General features: G+C 44.9%; 1 protein-coding gene across 2 annotated transcripts in view; it reads right to left on the reverse strand.

The window, feature by feature from the left end:
* Positions 1-2533: 2533 nt before the first annotated feature.
* kibra (WW and C2 domain containing protein kibra) overlaps positions 2534-26042 on the reverse strand; it is a 47877-nt gene continuing 24368 nt past the window's right edge. The window contains exons 10-18 of one of the 2 annotated variants that reach the window (XM_075688235.1): positions 24151-24372; positions 22985-23228; positions 18055-18214; positions 15410-15672; positions 11752-11850; positions 10991-11156; positions 9294-9367; positions 9095-9210; positions 2534-3310 (exon numbers count right to left, since the gene is read on the reverse strand). In XM_075688235.1, coding sequence (XP_075544350.1) covers positions 3142-3310; positions 9095-9210; positions 9294-9367; positions 10991-11156; positions 11752-11850; positions 15410-15672; positions 18055-18214; positions 22985-23228; positions 24151-24372 — 1513 coding nt within the window. In that variant the 3' untranslated portion in view covers positions 2534-3141. The remainder of the gene's footprint in view (positions 3311-9094; positions 9211-9293; positions 9368-10990; positions 11157-11751; positions 11851-15409; positions 15673-18054; positions 18215-22984; positions 23229-24150; positions 24373-26042) is intronic. The other variant, XM_075688236.1, reaches the window with a different exon arrangement.

Genomic DNA, 26042 nt, shown 5'->3' on the forward strand with positions numbered 1-26042 from the left:
GTCCGCGCGGTGAGGCAGTGGGCGCGGACACGCGGACACCGCTTGGTGATCGCTGTGTCTGAAGGGGCAATGTTCTGACTGGTGTTGTATAAGTCGCGGGTCGCTTTTATCGTCGCGACGATAGATGGGATTCTTTTACAAGCACTACTCCAGCAGGGCACATGTAACCGGCAAACAGAGGCCTCAGGGGAGCACCTGAGGTTATATTAAAGCAGGCGGCGCAGGATCTCCGGAGCACCCAAGCGGTAGCGGGGGTATCAAAGCTGGAAGCAAGGCGGCGGCCCGTAGGTTTGGGCAGCGGAGGCCGAAGCATGCCAGGGGGTGTTCGCATAAAAAAATGGCTGTCCGCTATCGCGGACAGCCGATCTTATACTCTCCTGGCACGCGCAGGCCCCACATTTTCTCTCACGCCCCCTCTTACTGGCGCCTGCGCATAAACGGCTGGCGATCTATCAAATGAACGTCTCGTTGTCGACGCTCTCAAACCGAAACTTGTTCTGGTTGCTACAAATAAGACTCCAAATAATTACCTGTAGCGCTCTGAAGCCAATGATGTTTCGTGCCGTGGTTACTGGGTCATTACTGGGTTACTGGGACAGTTTCAGTATAGCGTACGCTATACCATTGCGTACGCTAAAAAATAGCGGATCGTCACTGCGCATGCGCTGAACGCTAACCGAAATAGCGGGTATAGCGGGCGTACGCAACGCAAACGAGTTAGCGTTAGCGTTTTTGCGGGGTTTGCGGAGCTTGCGGGAAACATTGCGGCGGTCCCGGCTGCCCACTTCGGATTGAATTTGGCGTTGCTTTTGTAAAATGCACTTCGTTCGTAGCAAATGACTGTGTAAACGGCTTTCGCTTAGTCTCAGGCCGCTTCGACGACAGAGTATTATGGATAACCTCGTTGTGTTTTCGAAATCGCTTCTCGTTTCGAACGAGTCGAAGCCTAACAAAAGAAACGTTCGAGATGTCAGCGCCACCTGTCGCTAAAGGCGCGAAATAGCCGCAACGACGGCATATGGCCTCTGCGATCCGAAGATATCGCCGGCCAACTAAAATTTGTGTCAGTACTCCTTTAACGTCTGCTTGTAAGGTGTGCAAATATCCACTCCATACGTTTTTTTTTAGAAATCTCCTTGGTATAGAACTTCAATGTCTTTCATGTGATGTCATATTCTGCAACGTAAAAGTATGACACCTAACTTTACATCAAATTGCGTAAAATTATCACGTAAATGAACCTTCTTGTGATGGTTTCATAGGAAATTTCCCACAGGTTAGTCGAGTGGAAGTCACAGAAAGTTAAATGTTAGTGAAAATAACAGCTTGGCTATGTTGCTTGCATGGAATTTCGCTACACTACAAGCAGTCACACTATATGTAGGGTGGCAACACTTAGCCATGTGAATATTTTGGAAGAAACTGCTGCTCATTATTGGGTGTCCTTTGAATTTGCTTACATGTAAGATGTTCTTGTGCAGAGCTTCTGGAGTGAAGGTTCTTTGTCCTTTGCACCCTGGTTCATAGTCCACTTGAAAGCTGCTAGTGCAAGTGATGCACAGTAAAGGGGTTGTGTGGGGGTGAAAAAAAAATGTTTATTTTGTGTATGGTTGTCTACAGCATGGAAAACACTTCTGAGCAATCTCGCCCAGGTGGAAAATGCCAACGAAACTTGCTCTGGCAGCTGTCAATGGGACAATTGTTGCAGTGCTTGCTCTTCCATCAAGTTACAACAAAGTGGCTAAATGATGCCTTTCAGAAGTTGAGGTTTTTTGGATACCTGGTGCAAGTTGTAACCAGTTGGTGCAGGGCCGGGGTAATTGGAGATCGCTAGGAGAGGCCTTCCGGCATTGAATGTAAAAATTGGCCGGTGGTGATGATGATGATGGCAGTACAAGTGTGGTACTGCCTTGCTTTATGTTTTCCGCAAAGATTCAGCATACCGTGGCATAATCCATGGCAATGTTTCACTGCTGCCCAAACACTTCATCTTGCAAGCCAACATGAGCATCCTCGTTCCCATGAACTGTGACAAATTGGTCTTGTGAAAGATTGGCACCACTCTGCCCGACTAGGAAGCAGTGCTAAACATTTTATCTAGAAAATTTATGAAGGACCATATGGATGCAAAAGCTCCAACAGGCCACTCAAATGTGGCGCTGCATGTAGTGTGTGGCATTGTGTTGCTTATGAAGTTGCAAGAAGTGCACTTACCACTGCTTATGCTGCATACAGCATTGTACAGCTGATGAAGCTGAAGTACATTTGGTACCAGAGGCACGTGGAGAACAGGTAATTGCATACAGCGGTGGAAAAGTTGAATCAAAGTTCCCCTGTATGCCAGTACAGTCTTACGTTGGCACACAACTGATCCCAGCAGAAGTAAAGGTGTCACACGAAAAACAATGCCTAATGCAAAGGACCAAACAATCTACTAAACAATTTCTGCGCTTACCTTCCCATGTAGATAAAGCAATAGCCAAAATGCTGGATTTCTGAAAGTAGCCACAGAGGAATGAAAGAAAGCTTTAGGTACGTCAGTGTTCTACCTTTATTGTCCAAAAAGTAGAGGGTGTTGTTTCCCCGGGCACAGATGTCTTGGTGCGGGAGGCCAAATGGAACAATGGAAAAACAATGTCCAAAAAAGTGGTGACGTTACACATGGCTCCTTCCTGTACATCATAAGGCCAACAGCATCAATCCCTTTTTGTACTTTATCACAAGAAAAAAAAAAAGCATTCAAATAATTTACAGTAGGCACAGAACTGTAAGGCACTTCTGCGGCAAAGAGGTAAGACGTGTGTTGGTGGGCAGCGGTGCTTCGTAAGTGTCCGTGACCGAAACCGTTACACCGGGGCGCAGGCTGGGCACAGCATGGCTATGGCTTGACCTTGGCTTGGGCTTAGAGCAGCAGCCATGGTTGGCGCAGCGACTACGGCGTTTGAGGTGGTCTCAGGTACGTACACAAGCTCCGAAGGGACGCTCAGGTTTCGGGCATTCGGCTCTGGTGGTCTGCCGACGGCTAGCTGGCCCCGTGAGAGACTTACTCCTCATGCAAGGCCGTACTTTTGATCGATGTTTCAGTGTGTGGCGCGGCGGTCTGCCGCCTTTGTAGACTTCAGGCACTTGGGTGTCTTGACGTCACACCTGTACACCCAGCACAGGATCTACAGTGTATTCGTAGCGCTGTTGGGTGGATGCAGCGGTTGGCATTCCTGGGGAGCGCGCCACTTCCTCCTCCGCGATGTCTGCCTCAGGAGGAAGCACAGGAACGGTGGACTGGGCCCGTGTGAAGAAGGCCATTTTTTCTCTGGTGGGCAGAATGCACAACAGCACTCAATTAGCACCTGAGAGTCTCATTGCTGTGTGCAAGAAAACATGATGAGGCAGAAATGCATAAACTTGCAGGACATTGTACTTGCAACAGGGTTTATGTTGTAGGTCACGTTGCGGGTTTGGTTACCAGCCATGGGTGCTAAATTCCAGTGGGCGCAAAATGCAAGAACGCTTGTGTGCCTTGCTTTGAGTGCTCGTTAAAGGGACCCTGAAACGATTTTGACAATCTTGTACAAACATACTGAGTCGTTAGAGTAGGTCCTTCTGATCATTAATTGAAGCATCTAAGTGCTCTGCATAAAGCGTGTAATTTATTATAAGGCTTTAAAAAATGTACATTGCTGCTGATTGCAGCATACTCCTTAGTGGAATTTTTAGCCGCCCCTACCCATACGACGTAAATCACCCAATCGATGTCAGTAGGGTGAGCTATCCGATTGGCTGTCCAGGGCGCATCATCAATAATTTTTCCACCTTCATGGTGAACAAATGACGTTCGTAATAGTTGGAATGTTAGTTCATTTGTTTCTATAAAAAGAAAGTAACAGAAAGAGAATGCAGAAGAACAATTTCTCACTACACTTAAGCACTTCCGGCACACAACAAGCGTCGTCTGCTTGTGTTACAACATGCTCCATCTTGACGAGCGCTCCGCGGTCAGAATCAACGTTTATAGATACATTAAATGTTGGTAAGAGTCAGACTCAGTCTTTTCGCGAACACTATGATTCGACTTTGTTGCGTTGTGGACTGCAAACGCAGCGACTGGCAATATGGCAAGCTGCAACATTGCGTCCCTCTTCAAGGCAGCAGACGAGCGGACTGGCTGCAGTGCATCGGACTGCCGCTATCCGATCGGCGCCAGGATTTGCACCATTTGCGGCTGTTACTTTACACAGGAAGGTTACTAATGCAATAGCGTTTCGCGAGTCTGGTATTAGGGTAAACGCAGGCGGGCCTGGCTGTTTGACTGTGTCGTTTCACGGGATGAGCAAAAGTGCAAATGTGAATGGTCTGCATGGTGTAGCCACCTGGTGGCACAGAGCTCAACCACACACAGTAGCAGTAATGAAATGTATTCTTCTTCTTAGCTGCTGGTGTAAATTTTTCGCAGGAGTGTAATTGTTAACACATGCTTTTTTGTAAATGTTTAAAAGGTTTTACACTTGGTTAGAACAATATTAGCTCTTTGTTTGGCTGGTTAAGCTCTGCGCCAACGGGTGGCTGGACCGTGGAGACCGATCAGGCAGCTCACATACGTCTACGCTAAAGTACCTTCATCAGCTTGAGTTTATGCCTCCACCGTTCTGCCAAAACGCCCAGCTCGCCTGTGGTTACCGGAATAACAGACACGTTCGGCGCTGCGACAGAATGCTCGCAACGCACGCTGCTTCAATAACTCTCGTTTGGGGTCGACTGCCAAGCAGCTGGCAAAGAGTGTGGAGAGGTGTTGCACGCTCGCGCCTATAGAACCGGAAGTCGATGACACGACATGCCATAATGATGCAGAGCCAGTGAAGGCGGAGCTTAGCCCTGATCACACGGCGAACGAGTTGAGGAGAAAATGCATGACTATGGAGGAGGGTAACTTGTAATTGTCCGTAGCTCTCTTAATATGAGACGTTTCACATAAATTGTGGTGCGAATGATTAGCTGTGTCCTACGCGTCTACAAAATTTGTTTCAGGGGCCCTTTAAGGAAACTGTGGTAGTTAAAATTAATCCAGAGCTTCCCCAGTGCAGTGTTTCTTCAAGCTCGCGAGTTCCTTGGGGACAATAAACACCCTAACATAACATTTTAATCAGACAGAAAGAGTCAAAGATGGGGAGGTAAAGTGAAGAAAGTGTCTGGAATGGTTATACTGAGCAGGGCCATTTGCACACATTTGAATGCATTTTCCTTTTGCATCAGCATAGCAAATAAGAGTTGTTTACAATGGCAATATGCATATTTCTATTTTCTCAAGTGCTCAAACACACAAGAGCTGCGCTGCTTTTGCCTGACGCATGTGCGCATGGGCGAGCTGCGATAGAGAAATCTGGACACTGCGCCTATGTACTATGGAGGAAGGAATGCTTTGCCCCATTCGTCTCTAGCCGATGGCAATGTGCAGTACGTGAGAACCGGTGCTTGACTTCCATCCAAATGGGATCACAGCAGCCGACACAGAGCACCGAAATGGTGAAGCATAGAACAAATTTGCAGTGACATGTCGTTATTCATTGGTCTGTGGTTGCTAAAACGAGATACACCGCCACCCCCCTACCCGGCACCCTACCACAGTGTCATGCTTGGTGATGAAGTGTAGGTAACGAACAACTACTGCAGAAGTCAAAAGGAGCAGCAATATATGTAATGCAAATAAACAAAAAAATTGAATGACGGATCTCCCAACTGAGAGTGCAGTGCTGCGACTGTTACGCCATGACGTCTTATTGCAGAGTATTCATTCGCAGTCAGATAGTGCAGTTCAGCTGGGGAAAAACAGAGCAGAGTGAGTCCTCCTCCACAGCAACTAGATGCAGTCCCCTGATACACTTCTCTCACAACTCACTCATGCACACAAGAGTCAGGCAAACATGGTGTATCCACTCACGTGTCTGGGCCCCTGACAAAATGGAAGTAAGTTGCCCATATGGAAGCTCAAAAATCTATGCTTTAGAGCCCATAAATCACTAACATTTGTTTCTAAACGAATTATAATGAGATACCCATAATTATTCACATCAAAAATAAAACTGGAATATTCTAAAAACTGTCGTGAAGGCTGCAAGTGCAATGAAAGACATACATTTTTATTCAGTTGCGCACTACATACACCTGGAACATGCTTTAAATATGCCTTGCTGCAAGTACAATGCCCTGCCAGTTTGCTTCACACTTTTGCTAGCACCAATGTTGAGCATGTCAGAGAAAATTACGCCATCGGAGCAAAACTGTGCTACGGCAGTTATGATAACCATGCACTACACGAGTCACATGACAGGTTATAGGTTAGCTTGACGAGGGAACAAGGTAGCCGATGACCACAAACACAAGCAGCAACATCTTTAGTAGTAAGCAACTCCGCACATACTGTATTTACTTAATTCTAACGTGCCCTTGATTGTAACGCGCACTCATTTTTCGTGGCAGCAACAACAAAAATAAAAATAAAAAAAATAAAAATAAAAACATCCGCGATTGTAAGCACACCCCTTTGCCGTGACCTAAAGAAAGAAAAGTCCTTAGCAGTACCACGCACCCTTTCATACAGAAATACAACTTTCTCTCATTTGGAAAAAACAAAGATTTACTCCCAATGCACTAAGTTGCAATAAAAAAAAGTTGCAGTTTCGTGCGAAAGGCGAAGCATCGATTACGATAGCAAATTAGTAGACAGCTATATGAAAAGTAAGGATAGCAGTTTTATCAGCCGTATTCGCTTACTAACTAAATTAACAAACATGGTGTCATGCGCGCACAAGCATGAACACGTCTAACTCAATGACTGCAGAAACTCTTTAAAACGCTGGAGTGAGGAAGTGCGATAACAGGAGCCAGCGAATTGACCTTTGTGCGGCCTCTCGCTTCGATGCGAACTAAGCAACGAGAACACAGCGTGGTATACCTAGATGCATAGACTCTTGTCTCTGCCCCAAATTGCTTTCAAGATAGGGGCGGTGCGGCAACGCTGTATGTAGCAGCCGTCAGTGTAGAACGCCTCTCCTGTTTACACCAGTCCTGCATGCAAGTTTCGGGAACTCCGAACGCCCGTGACGTGGCCCGATTTCTGTTCATCTGTGCACACGTGATCGCTTTCCTTTTAATGGCGGCATCATGATGAACTCAGCATATCTTTGCAGTTGGCACTTCCATGCTGATAGGGCAAATGTAGAAAACGGGAAGACGGACGGTGCACTAACAGGGTGTCTACCAAATTGACATTTACAAATTCCCCGAGTTTTCCAGGTTTTCCCTGAGTGCCTTTGCGAAATTCCCTGAGTGATGCAGTACTATGTTTTATGTCAAGACGGGCTGAAACCATATCGCCCGATGCTGTCACTCTTTAGTAAGCAGATGAAAAAAATTCAAAAAGAAAACAACTTAATCCAATTTGAATGCTAAGGAGTACTATGTCATTCAAAACGAGTATACAAGGGAAGGGCTAGTAAAATGCACAGCAAATAAAATGCCTTCGAAAAAATTGCAAATAGAGTCGGACATTCTGAAATACGAATAAAAAGGAGATGCATACAGAGGCAAATATTTTCGAATACGAACTATTTATATCAACTTATAGCAAGCTCAGTGGTATGAGGCCCGAACTTCGTCACAATTGAGATTCTCTCTCAATGGCTCGTAAGTCAACCTCAATTGTCCTGACATACTCTCAGCCCGCGCACGACGCCTCAGTGTTGTGTTTCACTGCTTTAAAGAGTTTTTATTTAGCATCAGCCAACACTGTTTTTTGAGCTCAAAACGGCGGCAGCACGCTTCCTTTCCTGTTCATTCCCCAATGTGTAGGTCCTTTCTGTTCTTGTCCTCCTTCCGCCACTCACTCGCCCCGCAGACCATTTGAAGCATCTTCTTGCTCAGTTGCATAGTCCACGTCCGATTTTTCTAACACCCTAGGGGCCGCGAAAAGGTCTGAAAAATCGGCCAGTTATAAAAAATAAATGCAAGTCATTTACTGCCCTTAAGGGCTCAAATCACCACAGGCACATTCGAAAAAGCTCTTAAGGCCTGCCAGTACACCTATTAGGCATATTGGTGATGGTACTGTGACAGGGGACGGGGGTGCATGCGTGTATAACTAAGGAATACATACTGTGTCCCGTGACAATTGCCTCTTCGAACGCTTGTTATGCTTCACCGCGTAACACTGCTGCACAGAGGCTAAGCTCACTTTTGGAGACTGGCATTAAGCAACACGCTGTGTTCTGCGAGCTTCGAAGCCAATCACGAGGATTACAAAGGCGGAGTCGGTGCCATTGCTGACAGCGGCGAATTCTTTCAATGCAAAACACAGCATCGCACGGCAAGAAGCTTAGTAGCGAACATAGAAGCAGCTAGGCTTAACGTTGCCGTGGTGGTGGCTACGGCTGCCAGTGGATCTGCGTGCGAGAGCGTCGGTTCAAAGCGGCGAGGTAATCGAAATGGCAGCAGTGGTGGCTTTGATTAATGCAGTTTCGAACCTGCGGTCATGGCAAAACGTTCAGAAAATTGGACGGTGAAAAGTTCTTGCGTCCGAAATTTCAGACGTTCTGATACATTGACTCTATAGGGGTAAGTGGTGGTGCGGCGAAGCCGCTCAAATTATCGGGAATCCGGACAGTCGGTCAAAGACGACTCATTACGATTCCTGTCTGTTACTCGAGCCAGTATTCGTGACTTTCGACCCTTTCAATAAAATTACAGCTAATTTTCCGTTACAGCACAAATTCCCTGAGTTTTTCCAGACTACTCAAAATCCCTGAGAATTCCTGGTTTTCCCAGTTGGTAGACAGCCTGACTAACCTAAGCAAAAGGAAGCATTGCCTAAGCACACGTACCGCAGCACATGGAGAAAGCTACGGCAGCTAGTCTCGAAGCACGTACGAGGCGGCCATGTTGAAATGCTGTTGGCGATGTGGCAATGCAGGTTTAGGGTTGTATTCAATTCTAATGCGCACGAAATTTTGGAACCCGTTTTATTGGAAAGAATGTGCATTAGATTAGAGTAAATACAGTATTTCTCACACATTTGGCTGTTTCAAGTGAGCAGAAGAAAACGTACTTGAAAAACGCCATGTCAGGTTGTTTCTTGCGACTCTTACGCAACCTGTATATCTCCCGAGAAGTTTTCTTGAGCAACTTTTCCGTCTTTTTCTCCTCCACTGTTTGCCTCGAGGCCTGCAGCAACAGCAGAAAGAGATGTTGAGAATGCAGCACATTACTGGAGCTTTACTTCGCAACAATAGGCTCATATATTTTACCTGGCGGTCTGCTGCTGCTAGTACTTGTCGCAATCGTTCATCATCAGCCAGCCAGGCAGGTATCTCAGTTTCACCTGCAAATAAACACAAATGTTTACTTTACTTAGTAGAAGCAAAAAATATAAGACATTTGCTTCAAACACAGATATGCAATAGAGCATTGTGGGGAAATAAAAACAACAGTGAAGTGCGTCGAGCTGTAATGTGCTACAGAGAAAGCTCAGTGTCAATGTTCAATGAAGTTGATTGTTCAAACCTGTTGAAACCTTATGTGATAAGTGATGTCTACTATGCAACCTCACCCAGTTGCTTCACGGAACTAGGCTTGCACAATGTTTGTAAAATATAGACAGGGTGAGAAAAATTTGAGGAAGACAGAGGTTAGCCTGGGATAAAACTCCACCTTTTGTGTTCTACTCAGTAGTGCGTCGCCTAACATTAATTTTACATGTTGCAGTGTTACTGTAACTACCCAAACAAAGGAGTGCGCATTACCTATGTCAACTCAATTCAGTACAACCTCCACCCAGTGCTTGCTGCCCTCTGTATTCCAGTTTCAGATGTTGAGCTCCGTTTGATGCAATGCATACGAGCACAGACCTACTTGTCTGGTTCACTTTACAAATTCCCTTTGCAGTGATGCAATGACATTCTTACGTTGCCACCCACTATAGGGCTAGATGGCATGAAATTCATCCTTCAGTACACCATAATTCAAGTTCAGTTACGTTCAAGCAGGGTTATCCCAAGTGGCGACTAGAACAAAAATAGACACAGGCAATGTTCAAAATATGCAATTGTAAGTAACAATGTCTCGCAAGTGATTTGAGTGTCACATTTCAAACATGCGATCAGTGAAAAAAGCTTAAGAACAACAGAAGTCCCAATAAAAATCAACTTTGTCAGTAGCTATCGAAGATACACAGCAACAGCAATATTAACTTTTTTCGCAATTAGTTTCACATTTAAATATGACTCGTGTGATGTTACAATATCGAGACATTTCTGTAGCAATGTACTTTTGGTTGAAGCTGTGACGTTTCTGCTTGCCATTTTGTCTATGAACACAGCATCAATGTAAAAACTAACACTGACACGAGTACGCAGAAGCTAATTCCCTATAAGACTTCTACCGTTTGCTTAGGCAATCGGCAAGCCCTGAAAGTGATGTCAGCAAAGGGACAATCAGCAATGTGCTTCAGAACAACTCCTAAAAAGAGCAGTGAAACAGAATATAGAAAGGTAGAAACACTTCTAGGTAATATAGCCGGAATATATGCATAAAAAGACAGGCCCTACCGTAGACAATAAATGTGCCTCAGAATTTTTGCCTACTTGGATGCTTCACTAAAATATATATTTATTTACCATTAAAAATATATGTGCACAGAACAAAATCAACAGTGGTTGAAAAGAGGACTTGTCTTTGTCCTGATAAGCTTACGAGTCCCCTCGACGGAACATTAGCTCCACTGCCATATCGCTATTGATAATTTCAAGCCTATATTTTCCTGCAAACCTCTCTCTTACATAGAAAGACATGCAAAGTATGAAAGTCTGTTTCTTTGCTTGCCATTGTCACTTTGTGCCAGCATCAATGTTTCTACTTTTCCGTGTTCTCATCTTGTCTTTCTTTCAATGGCAAATACGTATCTTGGTCAGTAATATATCCACATTGGCGCAAAAATGGGACTTGCCTCTTGCTTTTGTGTCCTCGAGGCGCCTCTTCATCTCCCTGAGGCGAGCCAAGTCCTGCTGTAGCAGCTGCAGCCGCGTCTGTGACGCCTGCAGATCCAGTGCCAGATCCAGGGACGTCCGGGCCCCTGATGCGTGGCTGGCCAACTTGCCTCCCTGAGCCATTGACTGCACCCAAAACCACACAATGAATGCGCAAGCTTCCCAAATCTACACGAAAGCTGGATGCTTTACCTGGGGTTAGAAAGTTTGGGAACCCCTCCCTGACCTAGGACGCATAAAGTGCAGAATGGCTGTTGCCAAGCTTGCAAGTAGAGTTCTTACCATAGGTGTCCGGACAGATCTACAGATCTTCTGCCTTAACTGACATGCAACACATTTCAAAAATAGTGTAGCACGTTTACCCAATTTTAACAAGGCACCAAAGCTAACCTAAAGTGCACCCGCTTCCTCCAAGGAAAAAAAAAATTGAAGTGATAACAATGGTGATAATGCTGGCTCTGCCGCAAATCCAGTTTCAATGTCCTTTCTGATTATAATATGTAGCCAATTTTCAGACCCAATTTTTGGGCAATATTGTACAGATTATAAATGGATAAGTAAGCTGTGCTAACGAAACAAAGGGAAAGCTACCATGATGCAAAGAGAAAAAGATGATAAAGTGGTGGTTATTTCACGTAACCATAGTGCTTCAAAGTGTTCACAAGCTTTAACAGACGCTGAGCATAGCATTATTATCTTATCGCATTCAGCATGTCCTTACCTTCTTGCATCGTAGGCTTCTACGTTCCATAGCATTTCTCTGAAAAGGGCCACTCTTCCGATACAGTGGCATGGCACTGTCACTGTCGCTGCGGTTGAGCTGCATACAAACAAGCACAAACAAATCAGCAGAACTCACATGTGCACTCTTGGGCATCCTCATAACCACTGTCCATGTTTTGGGTGAACTCGGCTTATCTGCGACATCGCACTGAAAAAGTGCTCCAAACTTTATTGTTGCACCTGCTTTTGAACTTTCTGAAACAAGCAGGGCTCATCCTATCACTTTCCTGCACTGATCACGACCGTAACGTTAAGAAGAGGGGCTGTCCTTGACCACAACTTTATTTGTTTCTTGAGATGTCTGCATGACAGTTTCAGGGTAGGTTCAAAGCCCAGGCTTAAAGAATTTACGAAATGTTCTGGCACTGTGAAATTCATTATGTATTATTTTACTGCATATGTGACCCCAGAAAGCTTGGTGCCTTTAGTGGGTTGCACTACAGTACAATTTGAATGGTGTATGTAGCAGCAAGAAGGCAAAATGGTGATGGTGATCCAAGGATAGATACTTTGGGGCAAGACAGAGCCTTTTTTAAAATTTCTTTACAGAAACATTTTACTACAGCACTGAATTAGTGTTGTTGATGAGACAGCTATTTCTGAAACAATATATAGAAAAAATTGGCTGGTCTTGCCCTCAGAAATTTATTCAGGACCTCGCAGAGTAGCTAGAGATGTCCTTGCGCACTTTCTTTCTCTGCTGCTTCTCTTTTCTGGTCTTGTCCATGCGCATGCTGCAATTGCTGAGGCTGATGCACTCTGGACTTACACACGTACACACTTACACACTTACAATGATGCATTTTTCTACCGATGGCACAGAAGATAAGTGCAGTAAAACCGCGTTAAACTGTACCTGCTTAAACAGTAGTTTCGTTTTAGAAGTAGTAAAGTCCAATCCCTGACTCAGCGGCCACTGAATATAATGAGTCTTGTATGCGCATAAACCGTACCAGCTTATTGCATACGTATCAGTTAACACGTAGTGTTTCCATTTTTCGTCGCACGCTCACGGTGGTGCATCGTCCCTATCGGGTGGGCCCAACAAGCCTCAGAGATTGGAACAACGGCCTTCAAGCACCCTGTGCGTTTGCGCGTGAAGCCACTCAACAACACTTCAGCGTCATGCACGCAAGGACTCACGTCATGCCGAAGCTCGGATAAAAAACACCGGGTGCTAAGCATAAGCAGAAAAATTGGACATCGTTTGTGCTATCGTACGTGGCACGAAGAAGTCGGCGCTGGCACGCGACAGGAATCTACTGCTGACTACATTGTGTGGCATTTGGAATGCAAAGAATGCTGTTGCGACCGCCAAAAGAAATGTTGGCTACGAGGTTCGATTTTTTTCCATCGTTGCCTCTGTTGTTGCCGAAGTGTTGCCTAACGACAGTGATGAGGATAACACGGAAAGCGACAGCACGGGCAATTCAGGCCTGACAGTGGCAGAAGCTGCGCGTTATGTCAGCCTCATGAATGCAATCGTCGCATTAAGAACAGCACCCCGTAATGAGCACCACAGCACCCCAGCACCCCCTGCAACTTCTGCAGCGCTGCTGTGCCCGTGCAAGGAGAATAGGCAACGCCAATGAGGAATTTGCCATGCTGGTGTTTGCCGAGAAGAGGGGGCTGGCTGAAAAGCTGGCTTGCAGCTTCAGTAAGTTTGAGGCCGCTGTCGTCGCTGCTAGGCCGCCGCGGCATTAAAAAAAAAAAAAAAAAAAAAAAAAAAAAAAAAAGACCTTTATCACGCGAAGTGAATAAATACTGCATGTTTTTGCCCTTTCATTGCACTCTCACCGAGTTCCATTTTTGACAGGTAAGTGGGTGATCTCATGCTATTTTGGTTAAGCAGTACTACCGTTTAGTACGTACTTTTTTCCGAGGTCCGGCCAACTACAGTTTAATGAGGTTTCACTGTAGCTGGTAGCGTCTATGCAATTGTTTTGTACCAGTAGAAAATATGATACATTGCTAGACAAGTCGACGTAATTGTTTGTGCCACGCTGTGCCAGATTCAGCTTTGCGATGTGGACAAAATTCATGGAGCGCTTCCACGCAACGAACGTGTGTAGCTTCTTGACCTTCATTCCACACATTAAATCCAACCACACAATGATCGGGCAGGCTACAACTACTCAAGCAGAAGGCAGGCCAAGAGATCCTAAAGGCAGGGAAGACTCAAGAGAGTGGAGCGAGTGATCATAAAGCTAGCGAGAAGTGAAGCGGAGCCCACAAAGACCTAAGAAGCAGGCAAACGTCTGCAGCAGATGACGGGCTGGGCAATCGTTGGACGAGACCACTATGTCATCGTGCACAGCAGCCAATAGGAGCCATGCATTACCCTGCTTGCTCAAGGAGCGCCCACTTGGTCTAATCACAAGCGGTATATTCTTCACCCAAGCTGCCACCAAGGGCAGCGAAAAAAAGCTCCATGTTGCCACGGCTCGCAATATATTCGATTTAAAGTAGCTTCGTGGTGAATTAGGCACTGATAATTACAAAAAGGTAATTTATCACACATAGAGCCCAAATATGCGGTTTCCTAAAAACTGGGTTTTTCACCAAGATAATAGAAAAATATAGCAGAAAACTTTAGTGGGATGCAGTCATTGTGTTACTGCACGTTGCATACCTGCCAATACATGAACTTTAAAATACGTAAAGATCCAGCACACACCTTTTGCAGGATACATATGCATTTCATTAACGATGATTTGCCTTTAGATACAGCACACTAAGAGCAACAAACTTGGCACAGCAGAGCTAAATAACATCATACTTAGTAGTTAGATGAGAAAGAAGCTGACACAAGACCAGACAGACACAGACAGACAGACAGACAGACGTACAGAACGACAGACAGACGTACAGAACGACAGACAGACAGACGTACAGAACGACAGACAGACAGACGTACAGAACGACAGACAGACAGACGTACAGAACGACAGACAGACAGACGTACAGAACGACAGACAGACAGACGTACAGAACGACAGACAGACAGACGTACAGAACGACAGACAGACAGACAGACAGACGTACAGACAGACAGACAGACGTACAGACAGACAGACAGACAGACGTACAGACAGACAGACGTACAGACGTACAGACAGACAGACAGACGTACAGACGTACAGACAGACAGACAGACGTACAGACGGACGGACGGACGGACGGACGGACGGACGGACGGACGGACGGACGGACGGACGGACCGACCGACCGACAGACAGACAGACAGACAGACAGACAGAGACAGACAGAGACAGACAAGAAACTTTAATTGGTCCTAAGGGACTATGTTGTCGTAGTCGCGGGCCGCATTCGCACACAAGAAGACAATTTTTTAAATGTCAAAGAGAAGGGGCAGTCAGAATAAACAGTAATGGAGATTGTATTGCATGACTATACTTCACACCATTATAATAGTAATTAAAATTGTCAGAGTATGGGAGAAAGAAAAAACAGTGTAGAATGAGAAATAAAGTCAGACCCTCAAAGGAGCCAGAGAATATACTAGCATTGCAATGTGATCTCACTCAAGCCACTCCTGCAATTAGAGGCAAGAACAAGAAAAGGCATGCACTGACCCTCACCCTGCAGACGTAAGGGTGACTTGCAGGTCCGAAAGTTTGTGAGCGCTTGACTGGGGAAATCGGTGCTGCAGGCACGGCCAAGCTCACAGCCAGGTCCCCCATGACGCCCTTGCGGCCTCGGCGCCCTTCTGGCTGGAACACGCACTCAGTATTGGTCTCCTTGTCACAGTGCACCACAGGCTCCCCAGATGACAGCCTCAGGGTGCCACCTTTTCTTGGCTCTTCCCGAGGCTGCTGCTCTTCCCTGCAAGGTGCACCTGCAGAAGGGCATACAGTTGAACCTCGCAATAATGAAATCGGTGGGGAACACAAAAAAAAATTAGCTTTAGCGAGAATTTAGTTGTTGTGAAATGAGACAGCATAGACAGGTAATGCATTGCAGAACGAAACTTTACTGTCAAAATTCTGTAAGCCTACTTTGGCAAGCTTGGTCAAGGATGTAGAACTGCATTGCTGACAGCACAAAGTGCCTGACATGCGTCGATCAGCAACGGCAGCACTGCCATGTAGCAGTATTCTTGGTCAATTGCTTTCGGAGGCATGATCACTTTGTGAAATTTTGCATAACTTGGCACAAGGCACAGAACAACAGTGCTCCATGCATGCAGCAGCATTTCTCCAGCGCATGCTATCGTTCGTAGGCGCCAATAGGTCCGGTGCGGAGTGTGAAAGTTGTCGTATCTCACATACCCGAAGGCAATCCATCGAGATTACGACCCTTTCGCGTAAATCAACGTCCGGACCCAAATTCCTATGCTATGCCTGTTCAATGGCATCAAAACCAGCGCTCTTGAAGAAAGGGTGCGTATTCGCAGACAATTGCTCAATCACAGCCCGATGTGTGGTACTCCATGCTGTGACTGCCATCTCAAGTGCCATAAATAATTCCACGTCGGTGGGACATGGATTTCCTTGTCCTTGCTGCATTTTTCTCACCGAGGCGTATATTACGCACTGCACTAGAGGTACGTTCAATTCACCTGCACCCAAACGAACCAGCTCACGAGGTGCTGCACACTGGCATTTGTTTCAGCAGTGCAGCAATGGTGCCCTTTGAACAGGTGCAGGAAGAGTGGAGGGCTGCTCCATGATTTTGATGCGCCCTCTCTACTGTCAGTGCCGAGTTGGTGCAGATATACTTGTGCGAAACAGTCGCACAGCAGACGACACAATGCACATGCGCAAGCACTGTTAAAACCCGGCTTACATGCATCTGCTGTGTCTACACAAGCACCACCCAGATGTGCTTGCACCTCAGGAGCTGGCTATCCTAGCAGTTCAGGACTTTTTTTAAGCTTACGCACTCCGCGCACATTAATCAGAAAAAAAAAATGAAACACCGGCATTGCATCTGCACCTTGACATTCGTTTCTAATGTCCTGCTGTGCCTGCACCGAAGAAATCGAGCTGCACAATTTCTGAACTTCTCGTGAACAGCCTTGAACTGGTTCCCTGTGTTGCAGGCGAATCGAATGAACCTCTAAGTGTGCAAAAACCGTTGTCACGTTGGTAGCAACATGCATGCTGTTTCAAATGGGTGATCAACAAACAAGATGGCGGCTGTGTTGTATTTCCAGCGCACGTGATCACTTCTACACTTGGTTGTTTTAGTAAACAGAAATGGTGGCACCCACACAAGCATCATGTGGTTGTATTTTACACAATTTCAGTGCAAAGCAATTGCATTTGAGTACATTTTAGAGCCTGATAGCCTTGCCTGAGTAAATAATATGGAGGGTTACGTTCTGACAAATTTTGTTGATGCAGGATTGTAGTACAGCGACATTTCATTGTCTAGAGGTACAAAATGCATTGAATCCTATGGGCGTTTGCCCGGGATATGAAAATATTTCACGAGAATCTAGTCGCAGGATTTCGTTATCAACTGTAGTACAGACATAGCACAAGCATTGCACAACTGCTCATTTGAGCTGTTTAAAATTGTATCAAATCAAATTTGCAGCGTAGTTCCCTTTAGCCATTCTTGTTTTGTTTTCAGCTCTGCAACTTTGTTTTTCTTCAACCAAAAAAAATTTTGGCTATAAAAGTCTATAACGCCTCCAAGTGACTGCAAGGGCTTTTTTTGTATCTTGCACCTAGGTGCACCTACACGAGTGTTGTATTCGGCCCCACGTTGTAACGTGGCTGCGGAATCCAGAAAACAAACTCGCAACGTCGCGCTCAGCAGCAGCATGCCATAGCCATGAAGCCACTGCAGCAGGTCACCAAAGAGTGTGCAAAAAGCAAAATTTCGTATTCATGTTTGAAATTTAGAATATTCATGCACATCTATTACACATGATGAGTCAAAAACTTAAGGACTGCAGGACTTCACAAAATGTCGAATATTTTAGCAGCTTGTGTTTGTAGCCAGAAAAAGTATACAGCATTATGTTGTTTACAGGCTGGAAACCCAAATATCAGGCTGTGAAAATATTCAGCTTTTTCTCAAATTCTGTGGTCTGAAAACTTCTGATAGCGACTGTATACACACACACACACACAAAAAAAAAGGGCGTGCCTTTCATGTCTTCCGTTTCATTTGTTGCAATTCTACACAAAGAGACAAGGATATGCACCCCGCAGGCCCTGGTGAACTCTCACAAAAGGGAAGCCATGGCTGCAGTGCAGTACCTCACCTATGTTCCTTGTGAGCGTGGATGTCTGTGAAGAGATGACCGTTGACTCATCACTGCTTTCATCTTTTCCTGCCACTAGCATTTCAGGGGGGAAAAGTTCCAACCAACGCAGCAAGATCGCAGATGGGTTCAGGCCACACAGAGGCAGCTGAGCACAGCCCTGGGAAGGAAGGCAGTGATTAATATGTTTTCACGTTTGAGTTAATATATTGTTATTTTTTAAATACAGTGAATGCGTTAGAGACAACGATTAGAGATAATTCTGCTTGCCACCAGTAATCTTTAGGTTTTGTCCTCCGGCATACCAAAGGCTCTGCCCTTTGCAAATGCAATATGTTTGCTACTTCAGAAGCATGAGCTACAAATCTAGGGAAGGCCTCCCCCCTATACCATCCACAGTATTTCCTACAAAAATCACCAGAGGGAACTCGGGCACTGCATTCACACAGCTACAGTAAGAATGAAGGGTAGTACGCGGATTTGTCTAATATTGTGCTTCATACATTCTTGTGGCATTATTTATTTAGCTTTATCTGCCTAAATTTACTGGCCACCATATTTTTTCTAAATGCACCAAAGAAATAGGTCTCTGCAAAAATGCATAATCATTGCGAATTGTTGCTTTTGTAAAACAATATTTTGTTGAAAATGCTCAACTTGCAAGGTCACGAGGCTGCTTGAAAGCCACAAGGATGAGCTTCAGGCAGTACTACTCATCCTTCACATGCTGGCTGAGCTGCCATACTTCCAGCTGTCTACACAGCACCTTCAATTATATTCTGTAGGAAGTGTGGTGTAGTGATGGTAAAGCAGAAGCAACTCAAGAATGAATGAATAAAAAATAACTTTTTTTTTTATTCACCACTGTGTATGTTAAATGTGCGTCATGTCATCGACGTCTATTATATTTTTTCTTTGTTTGTGAGTTCAAAGTATGCTTCTTGCTATGTTACTTGCTAAAGTAGACTTCCATAAATTCGACTCTGGTTAATTTGATCCTGAACAAAAGTCCCGGCCGGCATCTATGCATTTCTATGGGCCCTAACTTCCATTATTTCGATCCTAAAATTGGCCTTCGCCGGATAATTCGAACTTGACCAGTCAGCATGCATGCACTCATGATGAGAGCGGAAAATGTTCTCAAGTTATGCGGTCCAACTGATGTGGTAACACAATTTCTGGGTCACCATATGTCACCGCAGACCCAGAGCCGCGATCAACCCTCGGCTGGTATGATGCAGAACGATTCCAATCTGTATCTATTGTGATAGGAATTACATGGACACTCCAGGTGCATTTCTGCCATTGGCGTTGCCATCATGTTTCGTATAAAGTACAGGGGCGATAATATCATTACTGTGCTCTGTCTGCTGTATGTGCGGCTGCGTGGGCCCTATCTTGAAGGCGATCTGTGATGTAAACAGAGTGAGAACAGAGTGTGCTCTGTGTTTTTGCCACTTAGTTCGCATTTAAGTGAGGGGCAGCACGAAGGTCAATTCGCTTGCTGCTGATGCACTTCCTCACTTGAGCATTTCGACAGCGAGTTTCTGCAGTCGTTGAGTGAGATGTGTTCATGTCTGCTTGTGCAGCCTGCTTTATAATTTAGTTAGCAAGCTAATGTTTACAAGTTTATACGGCTGATAAAACTGCTATCTTTACTTCATATAGCTGTCTACTACAGTAAAAGCTCGTTAATTCATCATCATCATCATCAGCCTGGTTACGCCCACTGCAGGGCAAAGGCCTCTCCCATATTTCTACACTACCCCGGTCATGTACTAATTGTGGCCATGTCGTCCCTGCAAACTTCTTAATCTCATCCGCCCACCTAACTTTCTGCCGCCCCCTGCTATGCTTCCCTTCCCTTGGAATCCAGTCCGTAACCCTTAATGACCATCGGTTATCTTCCCTCCTCATTACATGTCCTGCCCATGCCCATTTCTTTTTCTTGATTTCAACTGAGATGTCATTAACTCGTGTTTGTTCCCTCACCCAATCTGCTCTTTTCTTATGCCTTAACGTTACACCCATCATTCTTCTTCCCATAGCTCGTTGCGTCGTCCTCAATTTAAGTAGAACCATTTTCGTAAGCCTACAGGTTTCTGACCTGTACGTGAGTACTGGTAAGACACAGCTGTTATACACTATTCTCTTGAGGGATAATGGCAACCTGCTGTTCATGATCTGAGAATGCCTGCCAAATGCACCCCAGCCCATTCTTGTTCTTCCGATTATTTCAGTCTCATGATCTGGATCCGCGGTCACTACCTGCCCTAAGTAGCTGTGTTCCCTTACCACTTCCATTGCCTCGCTACCTATTGTAAGCTGCTGTTCTCTTCCGAGACTGTTAAACATTACTTTAGTTTTCTGCAGATTAATTTTTAGACTCACCTTACTGCTTTGCCTCTCCAGGTCAGTGAGCATGCATTAATTCACTACTCGTTAATTCAAAATTTTAGACAATTCAAAGTAGCCGCCGTGGTCCATCCAACAATGTATTGAAAGCAACATGTAACACATCCTGCTAATTCGCACTGAGATCTGCACTGCCACTGAAGAAGGTTCCTTCTAAAACAAGGAAGAGATGTTCCTCTGCTGTCACGCAACACTTGCCTGGGCGGAGCATGCGCTCGCAAAGCCCGATGTGTTGTTGCCTCTACAACAGATAAAAAAATTCTCTCCCACATTTTTTTCGTCTTTTTTTTTTTATTTTGCGTCTCAGGTTTTCCAAACTCGTGTGCTGCAGCATTCTTTTTCTGCGCCTTGTTGTCTGCTAGCCTACTGTTGAGCTGCCATAAAGGAAATAGAAATCTTAGAACTCCAGATTTCGGAATATTATTTCATAGTACTGAGGCGGTGTTAACATGGCACGGAAACTGAATAATAATTGTTATTCTGTACAGTTCGGTAGTCTGAAGTTTGCAGTACTGAAATATTTTTACATTGAGTCAGCAGGGGATTTTTGAAAAGCTTTTTAATGTGGTATTCATAGTAACGAGGTTTCACTCTATCTAGTTTGCTCGCAGTGCCGTCAGCCTACATTTTGTTGTTTTGTGCCTCAGCTATAGGAAGTGCCGCACTGCACAGCCCACTCAACCGTATTCTAGTACACTCTAGTGGCCGCATGCGCGCCAGCCATTAGCCGGACGCGCCAGAAAGTCCAGCCCAGTGCGAAAATTCTGTGCGGGAGTAGCCCTCGCACGGTGTACGGCATGTAAATGGCTGCACTCTTTTTTGGAGAATGAATCTGCTTGCTGTTCGCGGCCACTGCCAGAGCACACATGCCGAAGCCATTTTGGTGCAGTGTGGCGCAATTTCTATCAATTTTCCATGTTTGGCGCAGTCTGGCACAGGAATTTGCGTTTGTATCAAAATGGCGCAATTGATGCAGGAGTCCCACGACTGTCAATGCCACCTCTACTTTAGATTTCTACTTTGGACACATAGAAAGCGCGGGTGCATATTACTGTGGGGCGTGTTACAATCGCACAAATACTGCCAAATAAATGAGTAGGATATTCAGCAACTTTTTTCTGCATCTTGTTTAGTTCAACCCGCCACATAATTGAACAAAAGAGAAGTTTAGCTTGTCCAGTATTTAGGGAAACGCAGGCAGACTGGGCATTGGGGCGGAGATGTAAACGTGAGATTACAGCATTGTCGCAATCGTGTTGCTGCAGAAAAGTCGAAAATTTACACCAGCAGCTAAGTCAACACACTTGGTTACTGCCCCATGCAGGCCGTTCGCGTTTACGTCTCCGCCCCAACAACCAGTCTGCCTGTGTTTACCCGAATACCGGACAAGCTAAAGTTCTCTAATTTTGTGAGTCCCGCCAGGGTTGAATTAAAGGAAGTCGACTGTATGCACGTCTGTGCATGTCTGTGATCGAGAAAAGAAGAACAGTCAAGCTGTTTAGTCTGCAGCATTTACCTGCCCTTCCTCATCGCAAATTGTACAAAGTACATTTGTGAGAAACAAAATCAACATACAATGTTAAGAACTTGTGACCTGAAAGCAAAGCCCTGCTAATGTCGAAACGATAGCAGTGAGTGTGATTGGAGGCTGCTGAATCAAAACACGTCTCAAATTCGCCCAAGATTTATACATGTGTTGCCGTACAGTCTAGAGCAATCGCTGGTGCTCACGTAGATTCGAGATTGCACAACACTATTTGTGCTGAACATGCAATATGATTAAGCACACCTGCGTCACCACTGAATTTGCGACAACATTTACGAAGCTTCCGGTAGTGCAAAGTGCACCTTGCTCGTTAGCAATGATCTGATAATCCAGCGACAGTTCGGTGAAAGCAGTCAGTGGAAAAAAGTAAAGCAACGTGTGGCAATATAGACAGAGTTTCCCACAAGAAATATTGTCGCACTTGTGTCAACAGGCAGTAAAGGTACGGCAGTTCAGCCAGCCTGGGAATGATAAGTAGCACACGAATTTACGCTAAACTTCATTTCTCTGGCTTAAAAGAATTTTGTGACATTGCAACAAAAGATTTCACTACAATTTCTACAATTTGTAATGATTGTGCATGTTTGCAGGTGCCTTCATGTGTTTAGAAAAGTGTGACTGCTTGGAAATTTAGGAAATTAAATCATAATAAATGAAGCCATAAGAATGTCTGAGACACAAGCACAAACAGACAAATCCACATGCAAACTAAAACAATGTGGTGATATTCAGAAATACTAAACATGTGCACAGAAGAGACACCACAAAGAAGAAGATGGACAACAATCGAGTGCTGCTACCAACTACTGCACTTTGTTGTCCATCTTTCTTGTGCTGTCACTTATGCACACAATGTGTTTATTCACAGATACAAACCATCATTCCCATGGTAGCTGAACAATTGCAGCACTAGATCTCCCTCTAGTAGCTGCTATAGGAAAAACTATGGCAATATAAAGAGCCACTCACCAGGCACTCCTGGACCATGCGGGCTTTCTGGCACCAGAGCTGAAGCTGCAGGGTGTGTCCTGACAGCCGAGGTCCCACAGGAAGGTGAAGTTCCTGACCCAGAGTGTCTTCTTCACTGCCAGTCTGGCCACTGGCAGCATCTGCAGTGGTGGTGCCTACAGGCTGGTGACTCTCGAGCCGCACCCAGGGTGATGAGTGCCAGCCACAACCAGGGCCCCCAGGAACCACCGTAGCACGCACACAACTGCAGAGTAGACAGGACACACTTGATAAGCCATGTCAGTACATGCCATAATGCAGTGCCAGGCCAAGTTTGCTGCCCAATAACGTAGGTAACTCCAAAGTGTGAGAAGGAAGAGCCCCATTACAAGCGCGCTCAAAGTTGTTTCACCACTTCAGTTTGTCCACATGGTATCACATCACACTGCTCCCTCCCCATCAACACCTCACCCCAGGGTGCACTGTTTCTACAAATAAACAGATGATTCTTGCCCAGCTCTTCAAGTGTTGAAATGTGCCAGCGGCCAGCTATTGACACCTGTTCACAAGGGCCATGTTGTGCTCTCAGTTTCATATTCTCACAATTACTGCTGAAAACCTACTTAATGAATAGCCAGACATTTTAATTATGCTCTCTTTTTAACAAACACTGCTCTTTGTGCAAATGTAGAGCTGAAACGAACAGCATGAAATTCAATAGCAGCAACACTTTATAGCATGTCACTTTGAAAAGCTCACTGTTAAGCCTAACGAGCACCTGCAAATGCATGCACTTAGTGTTTAACAGTTATGCCACAAGTGCCAGCACACTGACTCCAAGATTTTTAGCATGCCGCAGGCATTGTCCAATCACAGAGCTCGTGTCCAGAAGCCATGCTGGTTTTCAAGGTTCTGGGTTTTACGTAATTTCCTGCATGCATTAATGATGGCGCTTAATCAGAAATGTCTATTTCTGCAAGTTGCTCATGATGCATCCACTCACATTTCAAACTTAAAACTTTGAACAAAGGCTGCTTCTTATATACACTATATGAAACTACGCTTTTCACACAGTCTAAAACTTCGACAGTGTTGGCCTTCAAACTTGCAGTGTACGCTGTTTACTTCTCTTGAAAGCAATAAAAGGATCGGATGGTAAGTCAGGGCAGCAGTAATGTGGCACTTACACAGAGGCACAGTGAGCCACAAGAATGCTGAGGTGTCGTGCCTTCTCTATACGCAAGTTCAGCGTGCCGTCCTTGGTGCAGTGCTGCAGCCTCAGCTGGAGCTGGAGGCAGGGGAAGTCCACCTGGTCCAGCGGGTTCTCGTCATCCTCATCTTCATCATCATCGTCTTCCTCCTCCTCCTCATCATCATCCTCCTCATCCTCTTCTTCCTCATCGCCAGGCCTGAAGGGAAGGCAAATCAGAGTGCTATGGCCCCTATCGGCTGACAAAACAGCAGCTTCATTTTGAGAGTATTCACTCTCAAAATGAAGCTGTTGCTTCAGTTTGTGGCCATATGTAACACTTTATTTTCATAGTTTCAATCAAAGGAACAGTAAGCAGTTGCAGTGAGCAGTTGTTTTGTTTTGACCCAGTGCAGTGCATGCATAAAGTCACAAACACGACGGAAGCTGTCGGATGAAAAGAGATTATATTGTGACCCCACACGCTGGTACCAAACCCATAGGCTGCATTGAGATGGACAGATATTCTCTCACTGACCAGCTCCCTGTCGAAAAAATAATCGGGATGTGCCCACGATAGTGAAAAGCATGTCTCAAATGAAGACACAGGCCTTACAAGTCTTCATTAAGTTACAATTCAGTCAGAAATCAAGTCACAATGACTTCGCCGATGCGAGTGCTAATCAGTCACGAGATGATGAGAATTGGAGTTTCTGCACTGCTTCTGCGCAAAATAGAAACATGACTTGTTATTCATTAAATAAAAGCATGTTGATGTAAGCATTTCTTTATTGCTCTTTTGATACCCTCAATGAATTAATTTGACAGTTGGTTAATACAAACATTTTTCTTGGTCCCGCGAAATCTGAATTAATTAGGTTTTACTGTAATTCATAATGACTTTAATGACTGTAATTCATAATTCATAAATCATAATGACTCTTTCAAGTATTCATTTTTTCCACGAACAGCCAGAGACTGGAATAATCTCAGCAGCTGTATTGTTCAAGCAGACTCTTTGTCAGCTTTCGCATCCCTTCTTGATGGCTGAAACATAATTGTTTATATTATAGTGACTGTCTATATGACTTATGCGTTGAGTGTTCGTCTATTTCATTTGCACATTTGATAAATGTTTTGCTTAATTTTTCTTTTGTTCTTTCTTGACTGTGACCTAGGCATGTACATATATTTCGTTTGCCATTATGTTGTATTTTCTCTCATGTATTGTAACCCGCCCTGCTAAAATCCCGGTGGGGATTGCAGTATCAATAAATAAATAAATAATAAATAAAAAATGGGGCAGATCAAACAATGCATAGAGAAGATAAAATAAGCAGTGGTACAGTAGAGAAGCACAGTAAGTGACAAGGGAAGCGAATTGCAGTTGAGAGTGGAAGAAAATTAGAATGACTTATGAAATATAAAAACTTGCAACTATGCAGTGAAACCACCACTTGATTAACTCTTTCGTTACCACGCCTATTCAAATCGATCACTGGTGACTGATGCCTTAGATCGCTGATTTCTACATGTTGGAGTCGTTTCTTAACCACTTAAGGCCATCCAGTAGTTAGTACCGGCACTGCACTTTCAGAATAAGTTTAAATTTTCGCACTCCGGCGACATGGTTTTTGACGGACCTTTTTATGAACTAATGTGCATATGTTGTTGCGAAAAGAGGCGTGGCTGTCACCTTCTGCCGCGCACGAGAAAAGAGCATGCCACGCTGTACTAGCACCAACTTTTTGTAATCAAATGACTCCACGCAAGTCAAGAATTAAATTATATTGCTGGCTTTGCCGTCCGATAGTGCTGAGCGGTGATAATTAACCGAAAATGATGCCAGCTGTTCCCTACTGAGCTTTGGTTTGGAGTTCAAGACGTTTT

This window comes from Dermacentor variabilis, chromosome 4 (genome assembly GCF_050947875.1).
Source record: "Dermacentor variabilis isolate Ectoservices chromosome 4, ASM5094787v1, whole genome shotgun sequence".
Classification (NCBI taxonomy): Eukaryota; Metazoa; Arthropoda; class Arachnida; order Ixodida; family Ixodidae; genus Dermacentor; species Dermacentor variabilis.